The 20,085-nt window shown below is 48.9% G+C and overlaps 1 protein-coding gene across 1 annotated transcript in view; it reads right to left on the bottom strand.

Annotated features, from left to right (window-relative positions):
• Positions 1 to 20,085, bottom strand: part of ANKRD13A (ankyrin repeat domain 13A) — a 47,827-nt gene that overhangs the window by 11,772 nt on the left and 15,970 nt on the right. Inside the window, exons 2-8 of the mRNA XM_038763532.1 lie at positions 19,555 to 19,687; positions 16,747 to 16,871; positions 13,915 to 13,960; positions 11,263 to 11,406; positions 10,035 to 10,224; positions 2,729 to 2,795; positions 317 to 398 (exon numbers count right to left, since the gene is read on the bottom strand). Coding sequence (XP_038619460.1) covers positions 317 to 398; positions 2,729 to 2,795; positions 10,035 to 10,224; positions 11,263 to 11,406; positions 13,915 to 13,960; positions 16,747 to 16,871; positions 19,555 to 19,687 — 787 coding nt within the window. The remainder of the gene's footprint in view (positions 1 to 316; positions 399 to 2,728; positions 2,796 to 10,034; positions 10,225 to 11,262; positions 11,407 to 13,914; positions 13,961 to 16,746; positions 16,872 to 19,554; positions 19,688 to 20,085) is intronic.

Raw genomic sequence — 20,085 nt, 5'->3', positions numbered from 1 at the left:
GCACTGGGGAGGCTACAAGGTGATCAGGTTGTCCCATGGGGGCTCACAGTCAATCTTCATTTTACAGATGAGGTAATTGAGGCACAGAGAAGTGAAGTGACTTGCCCAAAGTCACACAGCTAAGAGTTTCATCACCAAAGAGAGCTTCAAGACCCTAACCCAAACCAGAATTTCACAGAGCATATATATATAGAAACATATTCCCGTGTACCATGGTGCTGGAGAGGATCTGAGTTGGATGAACTGAAACATTTATTCAGAGCTAATGTAAGATACTCTCAGCAAGAAAAAAATAGGAAAAAAAAAGAATGGTTACCTTTGTATCTCTTTTTTTCTTCCTCGGTCAAGTGCTCTGTTCTTATTTTTGTTAACACGCTCACATTGTTCACTGTGTACACCTTGAGAAAATTACCAAAAGAAGAGGACAGTGATGGAAACAAGTCATGACTCTGGTCGCCTCACCCTCCAAAAATCACGCTTAAAATTTCTGGACTCAAGGGAAACCAAGACTCGGAGAAAATCCTTTATGGAGAAAATCCCCATCTACGGTCCTGGAAATGAATCGACAGAAGCCTAGCCCTTTAAATTGACTCCACTTTGGGAAAGAGAGAGGAACCTAAAAACCATTTAGCTGAGAAAATGCAAAGAGTAGTAGTCCAGCAAATCAATCGCTCATCCTACCCAACTCGCCCAATCCATTTTTTGCTTTTAAATGGTATTTGTTAAGTGCTTATCACGTGCCAGGCACTGTACTAAGCGCTGGGGTGGATACAAGCTAATCGGATTGTACACAGTCCCATGTGGGGGCTCACTGTCTTAAATCCCCATTTAGCAGAGGAGGGAACTGAGGCCCAGAGAAGTGAAGTGACTTGCCCAAGGTCACACAGCAGATCAGTGGTGGAGCTGGGATTCAAATCCATGACCTCTAACTCCCAGGCCTGGGCTGTTTCCACTAGGCCATGCTGCTTCTTTAATTTGGTTTAAGCAGTTCATCCTCCTCAGACCAAGACTGAGCAACCTAGGCTTTCTGGTTGATTTTCTCCCGGACAACAACCACTTAAAATACCCATCCAAGCCTGCAGGCTGCTAATTCTTGCTCTTGCTACTCAACAATGATAATAATAATAATGATAATTTTGGTATTTGTTAAGCGCTATGTGCCAAGCACTGTTCTAACCTCTGGGTAGATACAAGGTAATCAGGTTGTCCCACATGGGGCTCCCAGTCTTAATCCCCATTTTCCAGATGAGGTAACTGAGGCACGGAGAAGTTAAGTGACTTGCCCAAAGTCACACAGCTGATGTGTGGCGGAGCCAGCATTAGAACCCACGACCTCTGACTCCCAAGCCCGTGCTCTTTCCACTGAGCCACGCTGAACGAGGTAATCATCCGCTGCGTGAAGAGAAGCAGTGAATAATCAATCTGGTCACTCAATCAATCAATAGTATTTATTGAGCGCTCACTATGAGGTTTATTAAAAGCTTACTATGACATGGCCCTGAACTAAGTGCTTGGTGGTATTGATTGAGCGCTTTCTACAAGCAGGTCGCTGGACTGAACGCTTGGTGGTATTTATTGAGCACTTAATACGTGCAGAGCACTGGACTAAGTGCTTGGGAGAGTAAAATACAACTTAAAATACCCACCCAAGCCTGCAGGCTGCTAGTTCTTGCCCTTGCTACTCAACAATGATAATAATAATAATGATCATTTTGGTATTTGTTAAGCGCTATGTGCCAAGCACTGTTCTAAGCTCTGGGTAGATACAACCGAATTGGTGGGCATGTTCCCTGCCCGTTGCAAGCTTTCAGGCTAGAGGGGGGAGACAGACGCAATAAAAATAAATCAGTCAACACCGACAAACAAATACAGAGTTCTCCAGCTTGGAGAACCCAGGGAAATGGGTGAATAAAAACTACATTGTTTCTCAGGCATCTCTGACTCACTTCTTTCATTCATCCCCCCTCCCAGCCCCATGGCACTTATATATTCATTCATTCAATCACATTTATTGAGTGCTTAATGTGTGCAAAGCACTGGGCTAAATGCTTGGAAAAGTACAATACAACAATAAACAGTGACATTCCCTACCTACATATGCATGTATCTCAATGTCTGTCCCTTCCTCTAGACTGTGAACGTGTCGTGTGTAGGGAAAGTGTCTGTTTATGGTTGTACTGTACTCTCCCCAAGTGCTTAGGACAGTACATGCCTGTACATGCATGTACACAGTACATGCCCAATAAATACGACAAAGAATGAATCTGGAAAAAATCAAACTTCTGGGGTGCGCCTACGCTACACCCAATTTCTCTGGAGCTTGGAAACGGCCCCAGCTTTCTCGTGGGTTCACTTAATCATTAAAAAATGGAAGCTCCCACAGAGGAATAAGTGTGCTCGACCCCTGAAAATCGGTACAGCAACTGGAGGTGAATGATGGGATCCAAAGGAGTGAGGACAGTCCACCACCTCAGTTCTGCACAACTAAGGGTTCTCCTGGAGACCACTGTTTCCCTCGGTTATGTCGGACGGGCTCTCCAGGGACGTCCCCATTTCCTTCGACTGACTGTGGCAAAATGAGAGCCATCGATTCGAACACGCCACCTCCCCCAGACCCACAGACACCTCCGGAGATGACCACCTCCTCCACAGGGACCCGAATGGGATCCGCCATTGAGCGGGAGCTATAGGGGTAGACGAGAGCCCCCGTCCAGAGGTTGCTTTTTACCTTTGCTTCATAACCATTCACCACTTCGGCTTTATCCGTCCTCCAGCCCCAGAATCCGGATTTCGTCCTGATGAAGAGTGAACACCACAAATCGTGACACGCCCGCGTTATGCCTCTGGGTTGAACGATCAAAAGCGTGTGAGAGACGCTCGGTTCTGGGCTCTGAGGAATAGCGGGGCTGCATCCGCCGAGTGAGGAGGACGTTCATTAATTAACCGTCACATTTGGTAACTGCCTAGAAGGGGTCATGCACTGTTCTGAGCGGAGGGGTGGATACGAGTTAAACACGGCAGACGCACTTCCTATCTTGCACGAGGCTCACGATCTACGAGTAGGAGGGAGAACTGCCATTCTGGAGTTGAGGCTCGGAGAAGTTAAGTGACTTGGCCAAAGTCACACGACAAGCAAATAAAAATAACAGTAATAATGAGTAGTGATGATGATAATGATGGCATCTGTTATGCGCTTACTACGAGGCAAGCACTGCACTAGGTGCTGGGATGGGTACAAGCTCATCAAGTCCTACACGGGCTCCACCGTCTAAGTACGAGGGAGAACAGCTATTGAATCCCCATTCCGCAGATGAGGGTACTGAAGTATACAGCAGGGAAATGACCTAACCAAGGTCACACGGCAGGCAATCAATCACTCGATGGGATTTATTGAGAGCTATGTGGGGGCACTGTACTAAGCTTCTTGAAACAGAGTTTATTCATTCAATCATATTTATTGAGTGCTTACTGGGGGCAAAACACTACACTAAGCACTTCCAAGAGTACAACAGACACATTCCCTGCCCACAAGAAGCTCTTAGTCTTACAGCCGGTAGACACATAACTTGATTACTTGACTAGGGCTGTATTTAAGGAAAACCAACTAGGAAACTGAATGAAAAGGAAGTCTAGACTACCGGATATCGGCTACAAGCCTGACAGCTTTTGTGAAGCAACGTGGCCCAGTGGCTACAGCCTGGGCATGAGAGTCGGAAGGACCTGGTGTCTAATCCCTTCTCTGCTGCTTCTCTGCTGTGACACCCTGGGCAAGTCACTTGGCTTCTCTGTGCCTCGGTTCCCTCATCTGTAAAATGGGACAGGGACTGTGTCCAACAGACCCGGTTTGCTTGTATCTGCCCCAGCGCTCAGTACAGTGTCTGGCACACAGTCAAGCGCTTAACAAATACCACAATTATTATTATTAGAGATGATGGGGGTGGCAGTAGTGGCAGAAACAGTAAAAGCAGCAGCAGCTGTCGCTCCATTTCCTCTCCCACAGGACTACATTTGTCTTCCTCTGCTCTCGCTTCCCCTTCCTTACCCGTGCTGGCTGCAGAGACGTTCCACATGGGAGAATCGATAATCCGGGCATGAACCCCGAGGTTCCCGTTTTAGCAGAGACGTCTCTTGGTCAGAGGAGAAGGACGCCCCGCTGGGCAAGGAATTCCCTGGACCCCAAAAGATGGGCTGGTGAAACTGAGGGGATGACATCACTTCGTCCCTCAAGGGAACAGAGTTCATCTCCAGGCTATAAGCTCGCTATGGGTGGGGAACGTTTCTAATAATAATAATGGCATTGATTAAGCGCTCACAATGTGCCAAACACTGTTCTAAGCGCTGGGTGAGATACATGGTAATCAGGTTGTCCCATGTGGGGCTCAGTATTAATAGCCATTTTACAGATGAGGTAACTGAGGCACAGAGAAGTTGTAAGTGTCTTGCCCAAAGTCACACAGCTGACGGGTGGAGGAGCCGGGATTAGAACCCTTGACCTCTGACTCCCAAGCCTGTGCTCTTTCCACTGAGTGACAGCGCTCCGCACGACTGCATGATTGATCCCCTGAAGTTTACATCCAGTACCCTGTCCAGGATCCTTGGCTCTTTCCTTGAACACTCCCTTTCAAAAATTATGCTCCTTTTTCATTCGCTTTCACTCCCCTACCATCCACTTCACGGGTGGTCCGAGACCGGACTGGTTTATTTGCATCCTGCTGCGGGTACACCCGATGAGCCCCGAGGTTCACGAGGCTCAAACCAGGTTTGGCAAGTTTCATTTCTCTCCTCTGACTGCCATCTGGGCACCACCTCGCCCCGATGACAGCTGTCCATTATGGCAGAGAGGTTTTCCTGAGGCGACTCCATTTCTTTCTGTCACACTGTCGCCCCCGGGGCCAGAGTTGAGGGAAGCGAGAGGGAGGATGATCAAACACTCCCAGGAAGCCGAGTGGCCTGATGAATACAGCCCGGGCCTGGGAGCCGGGAGGACCTGGGTTCTAATCCCGGCTCTTCCCCTTGCCTGCTGTATGACCTTGGGCAAGTCACTTCACTTCTCTGGGTCTCAGTTCCCTCATCGGCAAAATGGCGATTAAGACTGTGAGTCCCATGTGAGACAGGGACCGCGTCCAAACCAATTATCTTTTATCTACCCCAGCCTTAGTATATGTGCCTACCACATAGTAAGCGCTTAATGAACACCACAATTATCACTAATTAATCCCTGCTCTACGGCTGGCCTCCCATGAGATGCTGGGGAAGTCCCTTGATCTCTCGGGGCCTCGGTTTCCTCATCTGAAAAACAAAGACAGGACAGCTGCTTTCTCTCTCTCTCCCACTCTCTCTGGGATGCTGGCCTCTGCCGGATTTGATTACCCCATATCTATGCCAGTGCCTAGTGCAGTGCTTGGGGATGATAAGCGCCGAATAAAATATCAGAATTTTTATTCAGTATTAGCGAAAGAAAGCACGGACTTGAAGTCTCGTCTCATGCCGTCGAGTCGTTTCCGACCCACAGCGACTCCGTGGACACATCTCTTCCAGAAGGCCTCACTCTCCATCTGCAATCGATCCAGTAGTGGGTCCAGAGTTTTCTTGGTAAAAATCTTCAAGTGGTTCACCATCGCATCCTTCCGCGTGGTCAACTTGAGTCTCTGCCCTTGACTCTCTCCCACGCCACTGATGCCCAGCACAGGGGACTTTTGACTTGTGGCGGATTGCCTTCCACTAGCTAGCCACTGGCCAAGCTAAGATTGGAATAGGTAGGCCTCTGCTTGACTCTCCCTCCTGTAGCTGAGACTGGTAGAGGACTGGAAGCTCTCCAGGTGCCACCCTGAGAGCGGGGCCTTAATATCAAGAAGACAAATATAGGGTGTTCAGATGCCCGGGTCTCATGTGGGGCACACACAAAGACCAGGCCGCAATCCACAAAGCCCTACCAGTTCCAGGACAGAGGTGAAGAGTTCGCGGTCCATGTACCCTGAATTCCCGGCCCGCTAGTCAGTCAATCGTATTTACCGAGCGCCTACTGAATGCAGAGCGCCGTACTGAGCTCTTGGAAGAGTACACCACAATGGTCAATAGACACATTCCCTGCCCAAAATGAGTTTATAGTCTAGAGGGAGAGACAGACATTAATATCAAACCTAAGCCTACCTTGAGTCTCTTATAAGCTGAGTTCTTCCAGAGAGCATGACTGGCCTTTGGTCAGTTTGGAAGAGAAAGGGTGAGGCTTTTTTTGTTTGCTTTTGGTGGCGGGGGGGTGTTTAATGGTATTTGTTAAGCGCTTATTATGTAGCAGGCACTGTAAGCACTGGGGTAGAGGCAATAACAAAAATAATAATAATATTAATAATGGCATTTACTAAGCGCTTACTTTGTGCAAAGCACTGTTCTAAGCGCTGGAGAGGTTACAAGGTGATCAGGTTGTCCCACGGGGGGCTCACAGTCTTAATCCCCATTTTACAGATGAGGTAACAGGCACAGAGAAGTTAAGTGACTTGCCGAAAGTCACACAGCCGACAACTGGCGGAGCCGGGATTTGAACCCATGGCCTCTGACTCCAAAGCCCGACAAGTAATAATTATAACTACAGTTTTTGTTAAGCACTTACTACGTGCTAGGCACCGTACTAAGCGCTGGGATAAATACAAGTAAATCGGGTTGTACGCAGTCCCCGTCCCATGTGGGGCTCACAGTCTTACGGATGAGGGAAATGCGGCCCAGAGAAGTGAAGGGACTTGCCCAAGGTCACACAGCAGACAAGTGCCGGAGCTGGGATTGGAATCCAGGTCCTTCTGACACCCAGGCCTGGGCTCTATCCGCTAAGCCATGTTGGAGTCTTTGATGACTCAGGGGCCTGAATATTAATAAAAAACGTTCCCGTGTGATTTCTGAAATTGGCACGCCACCCACCTAAATCCACTAGCTAGCTAACTCCCTCAATCCCCCGCCCCGAACAAGTCATTATCTCTTGTACGGGGGCTATTATAGGGCTGTTTCGGATCGACATATATCTAGCTAGCATGGGTGAGTTCACATATATATCCGTGCGTGAGAGAGTGGGGGTATCTGGAGCCTATTTAATTCATTCATTCACTCACTCAATTGTATTTACTGAGCGCTTACTGTGTGCAGAGCACTGTACTAAGCGCTTGGGAAGTACAAGTTCTCACAGTCTAGAAGGTGGACACGGAAGGGAATGTGTCCATTAATCTTCCTGACCCTCTGTGGAGCCTCCGGTTCTCAACCCCAAAGGGTTCTGGGCCCTTCCCAAAGTCCTGGGGGCCGAACTAGACCTGCGGTGGGATCTTGGGTCCTTCCTGAAAGGCAGCGTGAGAAGACGCAGTGTGGCTTAGTGGCTACAGCCTGGGCGTCAGAAGGACCTGGATTCTAATCTCGGCTTCGCCACTCGTCTGTCGTGTTAACTTGGGCGAGTTTCTTCGCTTCTCTAAGCCTCAGTTCCCTCCTCTGTAAAATAGGGATAAGAGTGCAAGCCCTATGTGGGACAGTGATTGTGTCCAATCTGATTAACTTGTATCTACCCCAGCGCTTAGAACGGCACTTGGCACAGAGCAAGCGCTTAACAAACATCATTATTATTATTATTATTAATCCTGTCTCTGCCACTCATCTGCTATGTGACTTTGGGCCTGTCACTTTGCTTCTCTGTGCCTCAGTTCCCGCATCTGTTAAAAAGGGGATAGGAGTGTGAGACCCATGTGGGACATGGATTGGGTCCAACCTGCTTAGCTTCTATCTACCTCAGCTTGGCACATAGTAAGCGCTTAACGAGTACCATCGTTATTATTTATTATTATTAAATAGGCCAAAAAGGGTGAGGGGTAAATGAGGCGAGACCGTGTTCAGGAAGCTGCCGAGCACAGGTGCCCCCAGACCGCTTCTCATGTACAGGCAGGTCACTCAAACTGCTTCCCTCTTTGGCTTCGAACGTGGCCTCAGAAAAAAACCCTCACTCACCGCTTTGACTGATTTTTTTTTTAAATCACTGAAAGTTTTTGATGAAACCGAGAAAAAAAAAATAAGGCAGGGAAGGTAGTCACTATGTCTGCAGTCCTCTCCCAAGCACTCAGTACAGTGCTCTGCATGCAGCGAGCGCTCGATAAATACCACCGATCGATTGACGTATGTATTTTAAAATTATGGATTACGAATGATTCGCTTACCAGAATGGCCATCTTCCCCTCTAGACTGTAAGCAAGGTTTGGGTAGGGAATGTATCCATTAAATCCATTGGTTTGTGCTCTCCCAGGAACTCAGTACAGAGCTTTGCACGCGATAAGTGCTCAATAAATACCACTGATTGATTCATATCTTTAGATTACAGATAAATGATTTGTTTAAATGAACACCTGCCTCCTCCTCTAGACTGTGAGCTCTTTATGGGCAGGGAACGTGTCAGCTAGTTCTGTTGAAGTGTACTCTCCCAACCATTCAGTTCAGTGCTTCGCACGCAGTAAGCGTTCAATAAATGCCACTGAGTGACATACATATCTTTAAATTACAATTATAAATTATTTGTCTATATCAATGTCTGCCCTCCCCCTCTAGACTGTGAGCTCCTTGTGGGCAGGCAATGTGTCTGTTAATTCTGTTGTATCCTTTCGAGCGCTTAGTACAGTGCTCTGCACATAGTAAGCACTCAGATACAACTGACTGACTGATTTTGAAGACAGACTAACGTAAATGAATGAGAACACAGAAACAGCTGGACCAACAGGCAAGGCTTCTTGAAAATCCCTCAGAGACCTTATATTGACGTCGGTGTCCCCCTCTAATAAATTACGGTACTTGTTAAGTAAGTGCTCACTATCTCCAGGCACTGTACTAAGCACTGGGGTGGATATAAACTAATCAAGGTTGGACTCGGTCCCTGTCCCACATGGGGCTCTACGTCTTAATCCCCATTTGACAAATGAGGTAACTGAGGCAATGGAGAAGTCGAGTGACTTGCCCAAAGTCACCCAGCAGATAAGTGGTGGAGCCGGGATTTTCTTTTTTTTATGGTATTTGTTAAGCATTTGTTATGTGCCAGGCACTGTACTAAGTGCTGGGCAGACATAGGCTAAACTAGTTGCATGTGATCCATGCCTCACATGGGGCTCACAATCTAGTGCTCTGCACATAGTCAGCGCTCAATAAATACGATTGATTGATTGATTGATAAATCCTCAATTGACAAATGAGGTAACTGAGGCATGGAGAATAATAATAATAAGGATAATAATGATGGTATTTGCTAAGCACCTACTATGTGTCTAGCGCTATTCTAAGCACTGGGGTGGATACGAGGTAATCAGGTTGTCCACAGGAGGCTCCCAATTTTAATCCCCATTTTACAGATGAGGAAACTGAGGCACGGAGAAGTTAAGCGGCTCGCTCAAGGTCACAGAGCAGAGAAGTGGTGGAGCCGGGATTAGAAGCCATGTCAAGACCGGGCTCTCTCCACTAACCCACACTGCTTTGCCCAAGGTCACCTGCGGAGCCGGGATTAGAACCTAGGTCCTTCTGACTCCCAAGTCCAAGATCTAGCCACTAGGCTACGCGGCCCCTTGACGCACCAGGAAGAAATACCCACTGCTCTTCAATCCTGTTGTCACCAACCCGCTTAGCCCGGAGATGAGTGTGTTCTTTAAAAAAAAAAAATCACCCAGGCCAGAAAGCGAAAAAAACCCAGCCGTGTCGAACTCATTCCTCAATCCCCTTCGCTTCAGCAACCCCGAGTGGGCTGTGGATCGGTTTGGGGAGGACCCGGCGTCTAAGGGGGAACAGGTGTCTCCCCCCTCCCCAAAATAAGGGGCAACGTGGAACTCGATCTTTTCGGAGAACACAGCCGACGGGCCGTCGGAGAGGAATCGGGGCGGGGTGGGCAACGGGAAGACGGGAAAAGGGAAGGCGGGCATCCCTGCCGTCGGCATTGACCACGCTAACTACGATCACCTCAGCGGCCTCGGCCCAGCGGTCCGTCGAGGGGCCGGTGGGCCGAGAGAGGAACGGGGGGCAGAGCGCCGAGGGCCTACCTCTCGAAGGCGATGTTTTTCGTGTCGAGGCTGGTGTTGATGACGGGCGAGGTGAGGCGCCTCTCCACCTCCCGGCCTTTGGGCTTCATGGAGTCCAGCGTGAGACGTTCCATCTCCTGGGAGAGGTCAAAGTGCTCGGTGGTGACGACCTGCTCGTCGTGGTTCACCTCCATCAGCTCCGCCCAGCTATCTGCCGACGGACAACGGCGGCGAGACCGGGGGGAAAATAATCAGAAGGGGTCACGACACCACGGGGCCCCCGGAACTTGCTCCTTTCACACCCCGTTTGGGCCCCAAGAGAAAACCGAAACACCTTATTTCTTTCAGGGAGAGGAGGAACCCCCATGAGCAACTCCTTCGACTGAGGTCAGGATTCGGAGGGCAGCGTTACTTAGTGGCTAGAGCCCAGGCCTGGGAATGAGAAGCACCTGGATTCTGATCCCGGCTCCGACACTTGTCTGCTGGGTGACCTGGGGCAAGTTACTTCACTTTTCTGGGCCTCAGTTCCCTCATCTGTCAAATGCGAATGAAGACTGAGAGCCTCATGTGGGACAGGGACTGTTTCCAACCCGATTTGCTTGTATTCACTCCATCGCTTAGTAGAATGACTGTAAGCCCACTGTTGGGTAGGGACTGTCTCTATATGTTGCCAATTTGTACTTCTCAAGCGCTTAGTACAGTGCTCTGCACACAGTAAGTGCTCAATAAATACCATTGATGATTGATGATGGTACAAAGTAAGCACTTAAATAACAAGAGCCAGGCCTCCAGAGACCTGGGTTCTAATCCCGGCTCTGCCACGTGCATGCTTGGCCAACTCATTTAACATCCCTGGGTCTCAGTTTCCTCATCTGTAAAACGGAGATAAAATACCTTTCTCTATCCACCTTAGACCTGGAGCCCTGGGTGGGACAGGAACTGTGTCCAAACTCATAACCCCGAATCTCCCCCCAATACGAACTGCTTGGCGCAAAGTAAGTGCTCAATTATTGCCATCAATAACATTATCATGGGCAAGTCTCTTCACTTCTCCTGGCCTCAGTTACCTCATCTGTAAAATGGGGATTGAGACTGTGAGACCATGTGGGACAAGGAGTGAGTCCAACCTGATTAGCTTGTATCTACCCCAGCGCTTAGTACAGTGCCTGGCACATAGTAAGCGCTTAACCAATACAATTGTTATCGTTTTTATTTCATCACTGTAGGCTAGGTAGTCAGAGTCACTTACCCTGGCCCTTAAATATAAAGCTCCGTCGCCCTCTAATCCAGCTCATGTTTTCAAAACCCAGTAACGTGATATCGACGCGGAGTTTTGCACCACTTTTCCAGATGCGACAGATATCGTTGGGGCAGATCCTCGAAACCAACGGCACTGCAGAAAGAAAGGGTACGATGATGACAATAGTAATAATAATAACGGTACTTGTTAAGCGCTTACTATATGCCACGCACTATTCTAAGCACTGGGGTGGATACAAGTTAATAGGGTTGGACACAGTCCCTGTCCCACGTGGGGCTCATAATCTTCAACCCCATTTTACAGATGAGGAGACTGAAGCACAGAGAAGTTAGGTGACTTGCCCAAGGTCACCCAGGATACACCCAAATACGCAGAATGAAGATGCAACGGAAGAAAGAAGGCAGGAGATTGCCATTCCTCGAAGGCACGGATCATTGGGGAGAGAATGTGCCTGTTGTATTGTTATACTATACTCACCCGAGCGCTTAGTACTCTGTACAGCACTCAATAAATACCACTGAATGAGTCATGTCTACTGACCCTATTGTCTTGAACTCTCCCAAGTGTCCGGTACAGTGCTAGGCGCACAGTAAGTGCTCACCGGATACCGTTGACCAGTTGAAAATCCTAGACGTCACTATCATTCCTCGTCATCACCGTCGGCGCAATCGTGATAATACGAACAATTTTCTTTCACGAGTGCAATTCTTAAATAGCCGAGGCAAAAATGTGACAGGTGCCACAAGGGATATTTACTTGATATATAATATCAAGGATATTTATTGAGCGCCTATTGCGTGCAGAGGTCTGTACTAGGCGCTTGGGAGAACACTACATAGCAGAATTGGATAACCGGGCCTTGGCTGAGACAAAATGTTAGGGAGTGGGCCCGGGAGATATTTGGAGAAGACAGAAGTTCTCCCACTCCCTTCGGTGTCGCCGTGATTTGCTCCCTTTATTCACCCCTCTCTCAGCCCCACAACACTTATATCTATATTCGTCATTTATTCATTTATATTAATGTCTGTCTCCCTCTCTAGACGAAGATTTTTTTTTAAAAAAAAGGTATCTGTTAAGCGCTTACTATGTGCCAGGTACTGTTCTAAGTGCTGGGATAGATCCAAGCTCATCAGGTTGGACACAGTCCATGTCCAACATGGGGCTCACAGTCTTCAACCCCACTTTACAGGGGAGGGAACTGAGGCCCAGAGAAGTGAAGTGACTTACCCAAGGGCTCACAGCAGACAAGTAGCGGAGCCGGGATTAGAACCCCTCTGATTCCCAGGCGTGGGCTCTACCCACTAGGCAGCGCTTAGAGCAGTGCTTGGCACGTAGTAAGCGCTTAACGAACACCATCATTATTATTCTTGTCGTGGGCAGGAAATGAGTCAACCAACTCGGTTCTACTGTCCTCTCCCAAGTGCCTAGTACAGTGCTCGGCCCACAGTGAGTGCTCAATAAATACCACTGATTAATTGCAAACCAGTTTGGGGACCTTGCCTAGTCCTGTCACCCGCCGGATCTGAGGCCTTGTAGGTGCAGAGGACGTCTGAGGGAAGCAACATGGTCTAGTCAAAGGACGTGAGTTCTAATTCCGGCTCGGCCACGTGTCTGCTGCGTTACCTTGGGCAAGTCCCTGCACTTCTCTGGGCCTCCGTTCCCTCATCTGTAGCTTTTGGATGAAGACTGTGGGACGGGAACTCTATCCGACCTGATTACCTTGGATCTACCCCAGTGCTTACAACAGTCGTTGGCACATAGTAAGCGCTTGACCAGTACTACAATTATTATTATTATCAGAATCAGTGTTCCAGCGCGGCTTAGTGGAAAGATCCCGGTCTTGGGAGTCAGAGGTCGTGGGTTCTAATCGCGGCTCCGCCATTTATCTGCTGTGTGACCTCGGGCAAGTCAGTTCGCTTCTCTGGGCCTCACTTCCCTCATCTGTCAGATGGGGATTAAGACTGTGAGCCCCATGTGGGGCAACCCGATTACCTTGTATCGACCCCAGGGCTCACAAGAGAGCTTGGCACATAGTAAGTGCTTACTAAATAGCATTTTTTTTTTCCACCTAGATCAGCTGGTGCTGGGGGATTCTGGAGGGTGGAAGAAGGAAGGGTGATGAAGTGGGTGAGCGAGATGGCCATGGGGTTGGCTGTTTAGAGGGCAGCGGGGAGCTGCTCCATTGCCGGTTTCCTAAGTGGGCGAGTCAAGTTGTGGAGGACAGTCGGGGTGGGCCTTGAGGCCTCCCCCAGATTTTCATCCCCAACCCCGTTGATTGCTCTTTGACTGTAAGCTCGCTGTGGACAGGGAATGCATCTGTACTACTGTCATATACTCTCCCAAACGCTCAGAACAGTGCTCTGCACACAGGAAATGCTCAATGAATACGACCGGAGGAATCAATGCCGCATTCGCTTCTCCCTTTCCCCACTCCCGCTGAGCTGGTAGACTCTTCCTCAGTCTCTTGAGGAAGGCTCAGGGCTGTGGGAAGCCCCCTCCGAAGTGACCACGTGACCGACGAAGCATCTCCCAGATGCTCTCGGGCTCTGCTTTTCCTTTTTTCCTTTTTAACTGGGGCAAACCCATCCAGGGAGACTCCCGGATCGGTTAAGGGAATGTTTGCTGTGTGAAGCCACTTACCCCAGCTGGTGAATTCCCATTTCATCTGCACGTAAAAATCTGGAGCCTGGGGGGCAGACAGAGGTTCCGACAATAAACCGAAGAGGCAGTCAAGAATGCGCTAAAAAACGATAAAAAATAAACCTGGCTCCTCGATAGACGGTCTTTGTTAAGCGCTTCCTAAGTGTCAAGCACTTTTCTAGGCACTGGGGTAAGAATAATAATAAAAAATAATGATGGTATCTGTTAAGCGCTCACTACGTGCCAAGCACTGTTCTAAGCACTGGGGTAGGTACAAGGTCATCAGGTTGTCCCACGTGGGGCTCACAGTCTCAATCCCCATTTTACAGGTGACGTAACTGAGGCCCAGAGAAGTGAAGTGGCTCGCCCAAGGTCACAAAGCAGACAAGTGGTGGAGCTGGTATTAGAACCCACATCCTCCGACTCCCAAGCCTGGGCTCTTTCCACTACGCCACGCTGCTTCTCTGATATAGGCTAAGCAGGATGATCAGAGTTTCTGTCCCACGTGGGAGTCACAGTCTTAATCCCCATTTTACAGGTGAGGGAACTGAGGCCCAGAGAGGTGAAGTGATCCGCCCGAGTCCTCCACGACTCAAGCAGCGGAGTCAGGATTCGTACGTAGGTCCTTCTGACTCCAGGCCCGGGCTCTAGCCGCTAGGCCCCGTTGCTTTTCGAGTGTAATTCCACTGAAGTGGAAATTGCTTTTACGTTTATCGGGGTTTTCTGGCACATAGTAATTCCTTAATAAATACCGTAATTATTATTATTCACTCTTCACTAACTAGCCAGTCAGTCAATTGCATCTACTGAGCACTTACTGCGAGCAGAACACTGCACTAAGCGCTTGGGAAGAGTACAATGGAACAGACACATTCCCTGCCCACAGTGAGTTTATAGTTTAGAGGGGAGATAAACAGAAATAAATAGATGACAGCCGGGGCGGAGCAAGTATGGAACAAACCCTGGGGGAGAGCCAAAATTGATTCCTGGGATGGACCCAATTTAATAACTTAAGAGCTTGAATTTGAAGAAGCTGCATAAAAATAAAATACCATCTTGCAAATAACTACTCAGTCGGCATCAGTCAGCAACTCTATTGAGCCGGGAGAACGACGGCATCATTTGTTTCTGCATCACACAGAGACCGCTGAGCATCGGCTTTAAAGCATCCATCGGCTCACCCCCTCCTACCTTCCCTTGTTGATCTTCCCATTCCAACCCAGCCCACACGCTCCATTCTCCCAAAGCCAATTTGGGAAGCAGTGGGGCCCCGTGGGAAGACCCCGGGCTTGGGAGTCGGAGTTTAACCCCAGGTCTGCCACTTGCCTGCTGGGTGACCTTGGACAAGTACTTGAGTTCTCTGGGCCTCTGTTACCTCATCTGCAAATTGGGGATTCATTCCTCCTACCTCCAATTTAGACTGTGAGCCCCATGAGGGACAGGGACTGTGTCCAACCTGATTGTCTCGTACCTACTCTGGTACTCAGTTCAGTGCCTGGCACATAGTAATCGCTACAAAAAAAAAAAAAAGACTCTCTGTACTTCAATCTCATCTATCTCACCACCAACTCCTTACTCACATCCCCACCCTGGCCTGAAAATCCCTCCCCCTTCATATCGCACAGACGAAGCAGCGTGGCTCACTGGAAAGAGCCCGGGCTTTGGAGTCAGAGGTCATGGGTTCAAATCCCAGCTCCGCCAACTTTCAGCTGTGTGACTTTGGGCAAGTCACTTAACTTCTCTGCGCCTCAGTTCCCTCATCTGTAAAGTGAGGATTAAGACTGTGAGCCCCCAGTGGGACAACCTGATCACCTCGTAGCCTCCCCAGCGCTTAGAACAGTGCTTTGTACATAGTAAGCGCTTAATAAATGCTATCATTATTATTATTATTACTGCTCTCCCCACTCCAAAGCCCTATTACATCTCCTCCAGGTAGTTTTCCTCAATTAAGTCATCCTTTCCCTTATTCCTTCTCCCTTCAATGACACCTACATTCTCTATGTTTAGAGAAGCAGATTGGCGGGAAGAGCCCGGGCTTTGGAGTCAAACGACGTGGGTTCTAATCCTGGCTCTGCCACTTGTCTGCTGTGTGACCTCGGGCAAGCCAGTTAACTTCTCTGTGCCTCAGTTCCCTCATCTGTAAAATGGGGATTATGACTGTGTGCCCCACGAGGGACAACGTGATGACCTTGGATCTACCCCAGCACATAGAACAGTACTTGGCACACAGTGAGCATTTAACAAATACCATCATTATTATTATTGTTCTTGGATCTGTGCCATTTAAGTACTTGCTCTTCATCCCACAGCATTTACGTTCATATCCACAACTTGTTGATTGGAAGAATAATAATAACGATGGTATTTGTGAAGTGCTTACTATTTTTTGAGCACTGTTCCGAGTGCTGTGCTGAGTACTGGTCTGAGCCCCTTCCAGCTCCTCTTGGTTGGGGACTGTGTCTATCAGCTTTGCTGCACCGTCCTCTTTTCTACAGTGCTCTGCCCACAGTAAGCGCACAATCAACACCACTCACTGACTGATTGATTGATGGCTTTACTGTCTGGATACTTCTGAAAGAGGGAGCATGGTGGGCAAGGATGGCGAAAGCGTTCGGAGGCACAGGAGGTCTTGGAAATACACTTGCAAAGCTGGAACATTTGCCTCTCGACCTTTCGTTCACCCAAGGTCACTCAGCAGCCTGAGACTAGAACTCAGAGCCTCCGACTCCCTTTCCGCTAGACTAAACAATACGCCTCTGCCTCATGGCCATCCTCGAACTCCCTGATCTGCCATAGCAGCCCACAAAGATTGAATTATCAAGTCGGACTTACCGCAAGAATTTTTTGGAGCAATTCTGGAACTCCTTCGAGAGCCATGGACGTGTTGTGGAAGTCGCGATGTTGCAGAATTGTGTAGACCATTTCGGGGTCCCCTGTACTCACGGCCTCATGTAAGACTGAAAATCCAAAAGGGCAAAATCAAGTTTAATACCAAAGTTTACCAAGTTATGGGAACAGTTTTCAGACTAAGCAACCCAGCAGGGAATTGAAATTTAGTGCTTAGGACAGTGCTTGACACAGTATAAGGCCTTAACAAATACTATTAAAAAAAAATTGGCATTTTCTTTTGGGCAAAGGAAGACATGCTTTTGTCACAGTTGTGACAAGCCCTTCCCACCCCTATGCTCAAACCACACTCTCTTTTGCTGCCACCGTTTTTGATCCCAAGATGATCAGGGAGATGGAGAGGTTTCCAAACAATGAAACACTAAAAGATTAGATCTCTTCTCTCTGAAAAGATGAAGAAGGCCCAAGGGGAAGACAGGATGAAGTTTACCAAATCAAAAAGGCTCTGGACAAGGTGCCCACAGAAAGTTCGTTCAAATCCCACAAAACAGGGAGAGGAGACACAAACCAGGGTGAGGAGACACAAAACCGGGGTGAGGAGACACAAAACCGGGGTGAGGAGACACAAAACCGGGGTGAGGAGACACAAAAGCGGGATGAGGAGACACAAAAGCGGGATGAGGAGACACAAAAGCGGGATGAGGAGACACAAAAGCGGGATGAGGAGACACAAAACCAGGAGGAGGACACATAAAACAGGGACGTGGAGACACCCGCCAAGACCTGAAGGCCAAAGAAAAAGGCCAAACAGAAACACTTCTTCCCACAGCAGGTGATAACTATCTGGAATTCATTACCCAGAGGAAGTTGGGCTGGTTGAAAACAGAGGTAGATTCAAAGAGGGTTTGGACCACTTCAGGGATGAGGCATCCAAAATGAATCATCAGGGAAGAACTTCACCAGTGGTGTTTTCTTCAAGCTCAAACAGCATATCTACCGCCATATTCTCTCTCTCTTCCTCCCTTGCCCACCTCTTCCTCCCTCTGAGGAAAATTAAGGATGTTTGATGAAACATCTCTAACCCTGAGGATGGATGTGGAGGAAGGCGGTTACCTCAGGAATATTTCCCAAAGCCTTCCTTGGCCACCGTGAGAGATTGAAGCCAACCGTTCGGCCCACAAACTGCCCCAAGGGCACACTTACTGGGCCCTTGGGGGCCGCTGGCTTCTGAAGCTCCATCACGACGACAGGGCCGTGATAACCAAAAAGGGATGAGGGCCTGTTCTCTGCAGCGTGATGGGGTCCCGCCGCCAGGAATCGTGGCTGCTAGCCCGCCGCGGTTTTCCCAAGACTGCAGGGGCGTGGACGATTTTCACCGGCCAAAGACTCTCCCTCGCTTTAAAGCCTTATTGAAGGCCCATCTCCTCCAAGAGGCCTTCCCTGACTAAGCCCTCCTTTATTCTTCTCCCACTCCCTTCTATGTCACCGTGACTCGCTCCCTTTATTCATCCCCCCCGGCCCAGCCCCATAGCTCTTAGGCCCATATCTGTCATTACTTAAATTTCTATTTATGTCTGCCTCCCCCTCTAGCCTGTAAACTCGTTGTGGGCAGGGAATGGGTCTATTTATTGTTGTATTGTCCTTTCCCAAGCATTTAGTACCGTGCTCTGTATACAGTAAGTGCTCAATAAATAGGATTGACTGAGTCAATGACCAGCTGTCCTAGGTTTCCTTCCCCTGGCTCCCCCCTGCCCCCATCGTCATGGCATTTTCCCGCCCAGCTCCCCGGCTAGACTGGAACCTCCCTGAGGGTAGGGATAACATCTACTAATTCTACTGTACTCCCCCAAGCACCCAGTGCGGTGCTTTGCATGTGGAAGACTGTCACTCACTGGAGGACAGTTTCTACTACTACACTCCCCCAAGCCCAGTACAGCGCTCCGCAATGGTAACCCATTGAGGACAGCGTCTACTGACTCTACTATACTCCTCCAAGCAGCCAGTACAGTGTTCATTCATTCATTCATTCATTCATTCAATCATATTTATTGAGCGCTTACTGTGTGCACAGCACTGTACTAAGCACTTGGGAAGTACAAATTGGCAACATCTAGAGACGGTCCCTACCCAACAACAGGCTCACAGTCTAGAAGGGGGAGACAGACAACAAAACAAAACATGTAGTCAGGTGTCAAGTCATCAGAATAAAGTCATCAGTTGCTCTGCAACTGTAGCTCACTGGAGGACAGTGTCTACTTTCATTCATTTATTGAATCATATTCATTGAGTGCTTACTGTGTGCAGAGCACTGTACTGAGCACTTGCGAGAGGACAATACAGCAATGAAGACAATCCCTGTCCACAACTCCTCAAAGCATCCTGTCCAGTGCTCTGCCAATGGAACTCACTGAGGATGGCATCTACTGACTCCACCGTACTCTCCAGGCATCCAGTACAATGCTCTGCCACTGCAACTCCCTGAGGACAGCATCTACTAACTCTACCATGCTCCCCCAAGCCCAGGACAGTGCTCTCCGTCCGCACCACCGACAGACTGACCCAACAAAGTGGGGAATGTGCCTGCTTGTTATTCTACTGTCCTCTTCCAAGCGCTTAGTACAGTGCTTTGTCCACAGTATGCACTCAACAGATACAACTGAATGAATGAGTGCAGAAAGGATGGTCTACGTGGGGAATGGTAAGAGTCGGAATGGATCCTGAGCTGAGAGAGAAACGGGAAGGAAAGGGGAGAAAGCCGGAAGGGGAAGGCGGCAGAAAGTGGCGGAAACTTGCCCGTCCATCCCTGCCGGTTTTCTTTCGTCACGTCCGCTCGGTGTTGTAGGAGGACTCGGGCAGACTCCAGGTGCCCCAAGGAGACTGCCAGGTGCAACAGGGTCCGGCCACGAGGGTCCACCGCTTCCACATCCTGCCCATGAAGAATAATTGCAATCAATAATAATAATAATAATTACAGTACTTGTTAAGCACTTATTATGTGCCCCACTCTGTACTAAGTAATGGGCAAAGTTCAAGTTAGGTTGGACACAACCCCTGCCCCACATGGGGCTCACACTCTAATCCCCATTTTACTGAGGGAACTGAGGCCCAGAGAAGTAAAGCGACTCGCCTCAAGTCACAGAGCAGACAAGTGGCGAAGCCGGGATTAGAATCCATGACCTTCAGACGCTCAGGCTTGGGCCCTAGCCACTAGGTCACACTGCTTCTCTAGAAGAAGAAGAAGAAAATGAAGAAGAATTGTGGCCTGATCCCCAAGCCCGGGTTCTCTCTACTAGGCCACAATGAGTTAAAAAGCGATGAGCTCCA

This window comes from Tachyglossus aculeatus, chromosome 21 (assembly GCF_015852505.1).
Source record: "Tachyglossus aculeatus isolate mTacAcu1 chromosome 21, mTacAcu1.pri, whole genome shotgun sequence".
Taxonomy (NCBI): Eukaryota; Metazoa; Chordata; class Mammalia; order Monotremata; family Tachyglossidae; genus Tachyglossus; species Tachyglossus aculeatus.
The sequence above is the reverse complement of the archived record's forward strand: the minus strand, read 5'-3'. Positions and strand labels throughout refer to the sequence as shown.